Raw genomic sequence first — 11,610 nt, forward strand, 5'->3', positions numbered from 1 at the left:
TATATTATTTCTTGTTGCCAGAAGCCCCTGCGCAGGATTCAAATAGAAGAAATTGATTCGAGTTCAAGCAGTATTCCGGCTGGGAGTCGCGGGACTGACTCTGCCGTGCCACCTGCACGTGAGAGCCGGGAACCAAACATTTCGGAGGGTCCGTCGAGCTCCAGGACCGAAGTAGCCCCCGAAGAGCGGCCGTCGTCCCCGGTGCACGCCCCGCGGCCGGAGCTCCCGGATCACCCCCACCCTGCGGACGGGGCGCGGGGAGGGGCGGGCGGGGACACACGGACACAGGTGCCGTCGGCCCCAGTTTCGTCCGTGCAGTTCCTGGTCGGCTGGAACAAGGTCAAAGAAAGTTCCCAACATATGCATTCCTATCTCAAGGTGAGCTAGTGCCGACATCTCTTGTTGCCGAATTTGAATGCCCTCTTGTCTAGTGTTATTCAGAGTATTGTATGTATTGAAAATAACTAAGATATAATTTCAACTGTTTATTTATAAAGTTCATTTTATGACAAAAAAACATTAACTTAATCTTTTATTCTTTTATGTTATCTCCATAGTATAGTATACGTACTTATAAAATTGGGGTTTATTTCCTACAGTAATATAGGCTATCAATGCTTAGCTTATCCAATTTTTGATAAAGTTTTGGAGGTAAGGAAAACCAGCTTAAAATATATGTTCAAAATGATTACTTTTGTTTATTGAAATAAATTTTTCATAGAGATTTAAAAGATTTAAACAAATTTTTATCGGCTATATTTTATACATTTCAGATTATAGATTTAATTCATACCTTCAATGTAAAACTAATCTAAAAATAGTTTTTTTTATGATATACAATAACATACTTGCCAGCATGAGTGTCTTATTATTTTATTAAGTATGTACCAATAATCATCTTATACGTACTTATTATCATTATTTTTTGTTCTCTCCCTCCATGATGGCACAAAACATTTAATCATGGTCCTACCAAACCACCTGTGTTATGGCACTAAATATTTGGCCACCATTTGTTACACCTAAGATTTTGTTAGTTTTATTGCTGTGGTATAATGTGATGGATGTTCAGCTGTCAGTTTGAAATTTTACTGTTTTGCAGCAAATCAATGGTGCTGACCTTCCAAAACTCTTCCAAGATTCTTTGGAAAGCAACATACTCAGCGGCATCCTGACGACTCTGGCTAATGAGTTTACCAAAGCAGGAAGCCCTGTGTATTCATACCTGTTAGGCCTTAGCAATGTCCGAAGATTCTCAACTCTCTCTCTGTTCCTATCCAAAGAAGAGAAAGAACGTACGTATTAACACCCTGTGATACTCTATTATGTTGTGTTTGTACTATCTAAGTCCTTATGGTAATGTTAAGTACTTTCTTTTTTAACTTTTTGATGTCATTCTTTTGATCTTAGTTGGTATTTACCATCATTTCAACTACTCCTTTTGAATGATCTTGTTTCATTTAACTTTTTTTTGTTTTCTGATGCTACCTGGGTTACTGTGTTAGAATTATCAGATCATTTGCCTATTGACAAGGTAATCTGGGTTCGATTCCCAGCAGGCCTGGATTTTTCGCAAGTATGAAACATGTGAGTCAATGAAATTTTTTTAAATTTCTCCAGTTTTTCCCATCAATGCATCTCTGTTGCTGCTCTATTCACATTGCTCCACCCCTTACCGTCTCCAACGACCTCAATGTGTTCATTGATAACATAACTTTAAAAGAAGTTGAGTGAGGATTTAAAATTGAGCATGTTTGGTCATGCAGTAATGTAGTGTTGCCACGAGTCTGGAAGGTTATTTTCACTGGTGTGGGGAAGACCATCTCCAGAGGCGTTCGAGGAGAAGTAAGGGAGGAAAACCAGCTGGCCACGTACTCCACAACGCTTTGTGCTGTTCTAAAAATATTTGGCTTCATTTCACCAAATAAGGCCCCCAATAATGGAGAGTGACAAACGTCAAAGAATGAAGTTGGGTTTAGTATTTAAAAAAAAGAAGTAAATCAAAGGGTACAAGATTTGACCACCATGATTTTGAACATACTGATTAACTACTAATAGTATGATGATATGCATGAGAGGGAGGTCATGCACAGTTGAAGGGAGATAAATATATTTTTTTTCTGTGATGGATGTATGGCTCAACAATGATAGCAAAGAAGGTTTGCCTTTTGGCAGGAGGTGGGAGCTCTTAACATTTATCTATCATATAGTAGCAAGTAATTGTTGAGATATTCACATGCATTGCTCAAATAATTCCTGCTGCAAAAATAAATCATCATTATTATCTGGATGATGGACTTGCGATGAATGTACATTAAATATATTTAAAAAAGTTTTTAGGTTTCTTAATTTTTTGCATAATGTCTCTTATAATTTTTGAGTAGAAAAATAGTGTTGACAAGCTGTTAGACAGCTGTTACAGGAGAATTGTACCGTACTTAAAAAACTTATCAACACTATCTGCAAATAGACAAATTTTGCAGATGTATTGTGCACAGTCGTGTGTGTGGCGTACCATCCTGCTACTCACTCAATTATGTTTTTGTAATTTTGCGCCCAGCTTTATAATAAAATTATATGTAGTAATGACAATGAGCAAGCAGTTACTAGCAGTATAATAGAATTTTGCTATGAAGAGTTAAAAATAAAAGAGTTTACTATTGCAGGCTTTTGCAGCCATTGTGTTCATAAATTTATCTTGACTTTTCAAAGTTGAGCTGAATCAAGTAGTTGATTGTACAGATGTTTTGCTCTGCATTGCATCAGACATCTTCTTGGTTGATTAATCACTCGGTACAATTTACCATTGTATAACTAGGGGCTGGAAAAATTAGCATTATGCTATAGATACTTTTTGTTTCGTTAATTTACACTTTAGATGCTTTTTTTTTTTGTTAATTTCCAACATAAATGCTATTTTAGATAATTTTCTAAACCAATCCGTTTCTAAATTGTTTAAAATGTTATTTATTTGTAAAAAATATCCTGTATAAAATGCTACATACTATGTACATAGCTGATTTTTCACTGTTTTCAAGATAGTAGTACAAAATGAATTTTTCACAATTAGAAAGAAACAATAAAGTCTTACAGACTTTCAGTGACCTGGCTCACCTTATATTCATACTTTGCTTTTTGTGTAGGACAGATGCGTATGTATAATTGAATCAGCACATGCTAAAAGGGCCTCAGTCCAAGCAACCCAGTTTTGAGAAAAACAAATAAATCTGTCTCTAAGCAACCCTTTTAGCATACGTTAAGAATTTACCTAGCTAATATTAGCTAATCCGCGCATGTGACGCATTACCTTTTAGCATTGATAGTTGAAGCTATCCTATAACATGCATTTTCATGCTTAACTCACTTTACCATTTTTTTGTGACTGAGGCCCTTTTAGCATGTGCCGATTCAATTAAATTATTATAATTTATGTCTTTCACTAAGACTTATTAGCACTTCAGTTAGTACACAAATGTAAATCGCAGATGAGATTTCTCACAGATGAAAGGTGTATGGTTGGCTGAAAGATGAAAACAAAACAGATGCACTCGCTTGCATTTTGCTTTAGTGGGAGTATGAAGTAAACTGCAGCCGTGACCACAGTAGAACTATAGGTACTTGGCATCCCCCCAAATGTTACACTTGACCCTGTGGTGAATTTCAGGTAATTGTTCTCTACACTAGTTTTCATGACCAGAATGATTCTTGAATTGCCATGTCTGTGTGATGCAGCCAAATTACCCTACATGTATCCAAAATAACTTCAAAATATAAATCCCTCCAATCAATCAAGTTTATTTGTATATTAATCTATGAATTAAACCTGCAACTTAATGTTTGCTGATGCTAGCATATTGCATTAAAATTTTTTTTAAGTAAAATTAAAAAAAAAATTGTAGTTTTGATCTAGAAGGCATGGAAAAATTTTTTTGTACAAAACAGAAATAGAGGGTTATTTGTGTATGTATATACATGTATACTTTCTATATATATATATATATATATATATATATATATATATATATATATATATATATATATATATATATATAGAGAGAGAGAGAGAGAGAGAGAGAGAGAGAGAGAGAGAGAGAGAGAGAGAGAGAGAGAGAGAGAGAGAGAGAGAGAGAGAGAGTTGTATTCATGAATATTAGGTTTACAAGCATTTATAATCTAAATACATATTAAGTTTTAAATAAGTTACATTAAAAAACTAATTTCACAATAATAGATGCTAATTTTGAGAAAAAATTAATGCTAATTTTTCCAACCTCTACATATAATGTTATAACCTCATTGCAACTTTAATACTGTCATTCAACACGTCTGTGTGCTTTCCAATAACTTAGAACTAAAAGCATTCTTTCACTACTTAAAAGTGGGAAGTAAAAAAAACCATCATTTCTCTGTTTTCCTGGATTCTCTCTTTTTCCCTTTCTCATAATTATAAAAAAAATAGTCAGCAGTCACTTTTTAGTATAAAAACAAGATGGATACATTTTAAAGTTAATGGTCACATGACAGGAAACTGAACGTGTCTGTTTCAGGGATTCGTAAACTGCTGGACTACTGTTTGGGACGTGGAGAATGTTCAGAGGGTGAAGCATCAGTGCTAAGGGAAAAATACGAGTTGTGACGACTGCATGGAATGAAGAGAAAATTACTATTCCGCACTTCGAGAACCAACAGCCTTGCATTCAGTAGTGAAAGGTACAATGCAATCATATCCTGTCTTCAAGAAGGAATATTGCTTTTTTTTTTGTCTGATAATTAGTTTAGTGCCTGACTGGTAGATTTTTTTTTCTTTCAAACTTTTTTCTTGTATTATATAGTGAATAAAAACTTTTGTACTGATCGGTCTTCTTATTTATTGCTACAATGAGAGTGAGCAAAGTCAGATTCTCTCTCTGTTCCCCCTCCTTCTCTTTCCCATTGGCCTTCTGTACAGGGGCATTGATATTGTTATATCTCGTCAAGAGTTCATGAGAAATGATGAGATAACCTCACAGACTAAGTATTCTGTAAAGGAATCTGCCATTGTGAAATATCTAGATGCACAGTTTTTTATTTTGTTTTTAAAACAGGAGATTTCTGTGTTATTATTTTTTATTTTATTTTTTAAATTCTGTTTATTCATAAATATAGCTAATTATTAAACACATATGACAAATGTTTCACCAAAACAGTGTCATTTTGACTGATAGATGATGCACTCGAAACAATAAAAATATCTCCGCAAGTACTTGTTTGAAAAATGTACCAACATCTTAATATAAAAATGATTTGCTAATAATAAGAGATGTAAGATCATAAAAGAGCAAAATAATTTTTTCCAGTCTACTTAGCACATAGATTTTTGTAAGAATTTCATGCTGATTACATTCATTCATTGAATTAAATGTATGTAATATAATAAATTATATTTGCATTTTGAGTTGTCTTAATTAAAAATGCTGATTAATTTCATGATAGTGCTTTATGGTATACTAAGTTACATTTTGGTATTGACATGCTTTTCAGCATTGTTTCGGTTTTATCGCAAATCACCATTTAATCACGTCCCTACCTATAGTGCCATAGCCGTAGTCTGCATTTGCGTGGAGTGTATTCTGGCGAGCGTGTTCTGTTCTCCAACAGGAATCAGGATCGCTGGACTGGAAATCGAACCCTGAGTCCGGCTACAGTGTCTGACCACAGCGTCTGCAGGTCACAGAAACTACAAAATTGAAGGACTGGTCACGAAACTTAAATTTCTAGCAGCTTTTCGCCAACTTGAATTGTGTTTTTGACGCCTCATTTCATTTTAGTATCTCACATTAAATAAAAATAGTTGGAGACTATTGCGTGCAAATTATCTCTCAAAAGTTCCAGCTTTATAACATAAAAATTGGCACGTTCCTGCTAACGGTGGATCTATGTTGCATTATCTTATATTTGGTAATGATTAAGCCTGTGCGAATATCAGTTTTTTAACGAATCGAATTTGAATACGAATACCAAATTATTCTCGAATACGAATATTGAGTTTGAATAATTGGAATGAGAATTGAAATCCCATAAAACATGTTATATCACATCACATTACAATATGATAACAGGTACATATTTACTGATACAATGTATGTAGAATCAAAAAACTGACAGTACTCAAAATTTTAAGGTTCTCCAATTTTATAATTAGTTCGTATTAAAAAGAGTCTTGTCACATCACTACATATTAGCTAATTTAAATTTTTGTGGAGAAACACAAGCTGCTCTACATTTTCGGGGAGTAGACTCTCTCTTCTACACGTCACAATGTTGCCAGCTGTTGAGAAAAGTCTCTCACTGCACACTTGTGTGGCAGGTATAGGCAAGTACTTTCTTGCTACCACAGCTATGTTTCGGAAACAAGTGCGCCCCTTCTCTGACCAGAAACTGAAAGGATTTTCATTCTTTGGGATTAAGGGTGCTGCCAGATATTCGTTTACTTCTCCTTGGATAGTTTCTTCGTAGCTTGCAAGCGTAGACTGAGCTGCTGTTGAAGGTTTCACGTAGGCCCACAGAGATGACTTCTTAATAGGCATTTCACTTGTAGCCTCACTTGTCTCAGTTATAGTTTCAGCTACTGTGTTCAGCTTACACAGCTTACATACCTCCCTGCACAAATTTTCAACCCATATTTTTTTTTCAATTTTCATTCTCAATTAGTGAATCTACCATCATAGAAAACACATTTACTTCACAATCTTGGTACACCATGTAACGTGATTGCAAGCTAAGTAAGTTCTTGGCAATAGTTTTTTTTTTTTTTTGATGCGCGGGACAGGATAATTGCCTGAGCTGTCACTACGCGAGGAATTTGGGAAGGGTGGGAAGGTTTTGAGGGGGCTAGGGGGGAGGGGAGGTGGCCGCCTGCATCCGGTCGTTTACTGTGTATTATCCTATTGAAAAACATTGACGTAGCATGTTAGGCTTTTGGAGTCTTTGCTGTGAGTATGCGGCCAGATGTTTTCCACGTGGTCTGTACAATTCCCTTTCTCTTCGCCGTCACGTTCGGAACGAAATTACAGTGCCGACAAACCATGTTTCACCCTCTAATCTGAAAACTGTCACCTATAACTAGGGGCCGGAAAAATTCGCAATTTGCGATAGATGCGATTTTTTTGCGAATTTTGAGGTTAGATGCGATTTTTTACTAATTGTTGTTATAAATGCTATATTTGCGAAATCGCGGTAAAATTGCCATTATCGGGCGAAAAACCACTATAGAATGCAACAAAATGGCTTGAACACACATTCCTCAAAGTATTTTTTTTTGAAAATAGCCACCATAACACAATTACCGTAAACAATAGCTTCTGAGAAGGCTTGTTGAAGGAATAAAATCCGAATCCTAACCTTTATTTATAAAACATTCCTTAACCAAATATCACGCATGATAGTATAGAATAAGTAATTTTGTAAATTTATTCTTTACGATTTACTCAAGATACCGTTGAATGTTGTTTAGAAAAGAATGTTCACACTACTTATCGACGCAGTTATTTTGTTTTGTTAGATCACATCACGTTCGCCTACGTTCGCCATTGCATCGTGTGTTGCCTGTTCATGAAGAGTATCTAACCTAACAAAACAAAATTTCCCGGGAAGCGCATCACGGAAACCAACAACCTAGAAAATATCTAGGTCGTTGACGGGATCGTAGTGAACTTGCAAAGATAAAAATGAAAATATTTTAAATGCTGAAAACTACTACAAATATTTTAGTACGCGGTTTTTTACATTCGTTGATAATCACTTTAGTCTTCAAATTTTTTTTCTGATCAATATTTTACATAGGGACAAATCATACATTTTGTGGTGCACATTTAGCGTACTGAAGTTGGTCAACTCGAATCGTCAGTTTGTTTCCATCTGAAATTACTAGTGGTCAAACGTTTGTTTACAAATACCGTTTAATGATTTTGGTTTGTGTTAAAATTCGTCATAATGGGTATAAACACTATTACAACTTCTTGTATTGTTATGTAACTTTAATATCTTATGCAAATTTCTCAAAAATAGATGCTAATTTCTGGAAAATAGATGCTAATTTTCAACATCATAAATGCTAATTATGTAATAAATAGATGCTAATTTTTCCAGGCCCTACCTATAACGTCCCGGTTGTGTGGATTTTACAGACACGTATTTATCTTTATCAGTATGCTGACAGTTCAAATCTATTTTAAACGACCTGACGACATTCTTCTACATAAAATACGTTAGTTATCGCTTCGAATTACTGTGTTCAAAAGGGCTTTACGTGGCCAGATGTAGTGGAATAACTCCACATACATAACTCTAAAACATTACGAAAATCCCGCGGAACTTTTGACCCTCGCCCAACGAGAGAAACCTCCGTGATCCCGAAATGTTTCCCGGTTTCAGTGATCCCACTCAGCCTTTTTCGTAAATGACTGAATATTCGTTTTTTCAAAGTGTTAGTATTCGAAATCGAATCGAATACGAATAATAAACTATTCGTTTTGATATTCGAAAATTCGAATATTCGCACAGGCCTAGTAATGATACATAAAAATGACTTGATAAATAATAATACGGAGTTTAGGGAGTAGCTGTTGAGAAATATCGCACAACAGTTCATATCATTTGCAGTGCAATAAAATTGTTAGTGGTTTAGGTGAACTATTCATGCCTCAATAACCTATTGCATGGGCACCACTTTTTTTTTGTTTTAAATCAAGTATATTCATAGATATTAAAAATTCACAATAACAAATTTTCAGGACAATCTGTAAAGGGTTATAAGTCTGTATGGGGTTAGGAGAAATTTTTTTTTTTATGGTCTACTAGCGACCTGCCCCGACTTCGCATGGGTGCAATGCTGATACTAAATATACTACAGAATGTCTTTATATACAACGTTCACAGCTTTTTTGTCATTAGACAATACAAACATGTTTTTTTTAGAGGTTACTCTTGAAAGAGCAACATATAATTGGCCATGTGAAAAACACTCAACGCTCAAATCTAAGCCTGCAACGTTGAAAGTTTGACCCTGCGATTTTTTAATGGTCATTGCAAAAGATATCTTTAGCGGAAATTTTTCGAAAATAGGACGAAGCTCGGCCTTCGATGCACTATTCATAGGCACGCGCCGCCGGCCCCCCGGCCGGTACCGCCGCAGCTGCTATGTCCCTGCATTTTAAATCTGTAATATCTTTGAAAATATGAATTTAAATTACATGCTGTAAAGGGCCATATTGATCTATATTAAATGCAAAATGTATATAAGGTACTTAATTGGATAAGGATTAATGCTGTATTGCTTAAAATCGCTTCGTAAATAAGCCATTATTTCTCGTAAAAAGTAAAGGTTAAAAAATGGTTATTGTGGGTTATCCCTAAGAGATAGACATATCTCATTGCAAACTTTTTTGTAGACCTTTTAAGGTGTACAATACTGTAGTACATTATTTTGATCTATCTCGTAGGGTTCAGCAAGCGCAAAAAAATGTGTTTATTTACGACTTCACATTAGAAACCTCTAAAATTATCAGTGTTTCTCTACTATATTATGCATGTATTATACATATAAATCTTCCTCTTTAATCACTCTATCTATTAAAAAAAAAACGCATCAAAATCTGTTGCGTAGTTTTAAAGATCTAAGCATACATAGGGACAGACAGACAGCAGGAAGCGACTTAGTTTTATACTATGTAGTGATATTAAAAAAAAAAACACATAAACAAAGAGACACATACACGAATTGTGGGAAATAAATTTAATGGGTGGCAGAAAATCCCAAGGAATATTTGCTAATATGTTTGAAAACGAAACCCTGCATAGTTGCAGGCACAAACAGTAGCGTGCAAATTTGAATTCTGCGGGCTTCAGGGAACTACTCCACTGGCTGTGATAGCACATACCCTCAGTCAGTGGAGTACGGTAGTCCCATAGTCCCATGAAGCCTGCCAAACTCGTGCTACCGTTTAGTGCCCGTATATGGGCAGGGTTTTGTTTCTGGGCATTTATCCCTTAATGAAAATTACTTGTGTTGGTATTACCTGCCACTCATTAAATTTATGCCCAGAAATTTGTGACCATTATGTATATATAATTTTATTTTTGTGAGGGCAGAAATTATAAACTTATTTTTACTGATGGTCTTTGTAATAAGTTCAGGAGTGGAGAAACTGCTGTCGCTGGGTTTCTTGCCAACATGTTCACTGCAAGCTAGATGCTTTGCACATGCAGCCGCAAGCAACAGCTTTCCTCCTGTTAAGTTCCTATAACTATAATTTTCACAACATCCAGCACTTGGCAGCCTATCAAGAATAAAGGGCATGAGATAAAATGATGGTCTCAACATCTCAAGTACTAAATCACATTATCATAATCGGTGTTAAAAATTGTATTTTCTGCTGGTATTAATTTTCATTACGTCATTTACCACTTGTATGTTATGAAGTTATAACGTAATAAATCTTAAGGAATCAAATAGCTAAGTGCATTCTGAGTGACAATAGGCCTATTGAAAGAAACAGTAGGGTGGGGACTAATATTTTTGTCGGACTCCTCTCTGTTATTTATTGTAAAACTTTTCAAACACCACAGTTAAAAAAAAAAAAAAAAAAAACCAAAGACTAAACTTAACTGTAAATGTGATCTGTATGTATTGTATTGCATTATTTGTATAAGGTTTCCATTGACTAACACCAACAATAGGCTTGTAATTTTTTGATGGTACAAATAATATTATTATCCCTCACTCAACCCCTATGTCTTCACACCACTCAGTAATACTACTATTGCATGTGAAAAACAGAACACGTAGTTTACTTATTGTTGTGAAAACAAAACTTTCAGCTTTTCAATCCCTCAGTTCCTGAAGAAATAACTCAGTGCATTTAGCTAACCATAAAAATTTAGAATCAACTTTTTACAGTCATTCCTGTTAACAACTTCACACAATTCAACTTAAAAATTGTCTGTGTTACACCTGTTTTAAGGTACAAAATACCAAGACAATTAGTTTCCTATTTTATCATCTTAACATGAAGAAAACACTTAGCAAGAATTCAAAAGTGTTAAGATTAATTGTAATTCACTGTAGTTACAAGTACTATAGGTATTGTTTCCCAACCTTTCCTAAATTCAAGTCCAATCGATTAAGTCATGCAAGAATATTCATGGAATGGAGCTTCTGTCATGCCTATGGAGGACTGCGATTGGGCCATGGCTACCTCGTAAGTGACCCTGCAGGTAAACCTGTACTACAAAGAGAGAGGTAAGAACCAGATTAGACAAATTAAACACCTTCTCCGAAGGCATGCGAGAAAAAGAGCTAAAATTTGTGTGTTATTATCGAATAGATTAACATGTCAGAAAATATTGGACACACAGGGATAGTCTGGATATTCTAACAGAATGTGTGGAAAAACTGGTAGAGATTGGGAGGGCTATATTTCCTTTACTTTAAATGGAATAATCTGTGGGAGAAAAGGGTGGAAAGAAAGAGCTATTATTGTGCATTCCTCTCCCGTGCCCTTAGTAGCAGGAACCTGCAAAACTTAAAAACAAAACAAGTTAGTAATTGCAATACTATGCGATGCAGCAGCT

The 11,610-nt window shown here is 35.2% G+C and overlaps 1 protein-coding gene across 4 annotated transcripts in view; it reads left to right on the plus strand.

Annotated features, from left to right (window-relative positions):
* LOC134533696 (RNA polymerase II-associated protein 3-like) overlaps positions 1-4,852 on the plus strand; it is a 29,954-nt gene extending 25,102 nt beyond the window's left edge. For all 4 annotated transcript variants that reach the window (XM_063371275.1, XM_063371284.1, XM_063371258.1 and 1 more), the window contains 3 exons: positions 22-378; positions 1,103-1,295; positions 4,548-4,852. In XM_063371275.1, the coding sequence (XP_063227345.1) occupies positions 22-378; positions 1,103-1,295; positions 4,548-4,636 (639 nt within the window). In that variant the 3' untranslated portion in view covers positions 4,637-4,852. The remainder of the gene's footprint in view (positions 1-21; positions 379-1,102; positions 1,296-4,547) is intronic.
* Positions 4,853-11,610: the final 6,758 nt, after the last annotated feature.

The sequence above is a fragment of the Bacillus rossius genome, chromosome 1 (assembly GCF_032445375.1).
Source record: "Bacillus rossius redtenbacheri isolate Brsri chromosome 1, Brsri_v3, whole genome shotgun sequence".
Classification (NCBI taxonomy): Eukaryota; Metazoa; Arthropoda; class Insecta; order Phasmatodea; family Bacillidae; genus Bacillus; species Bacillus rossius.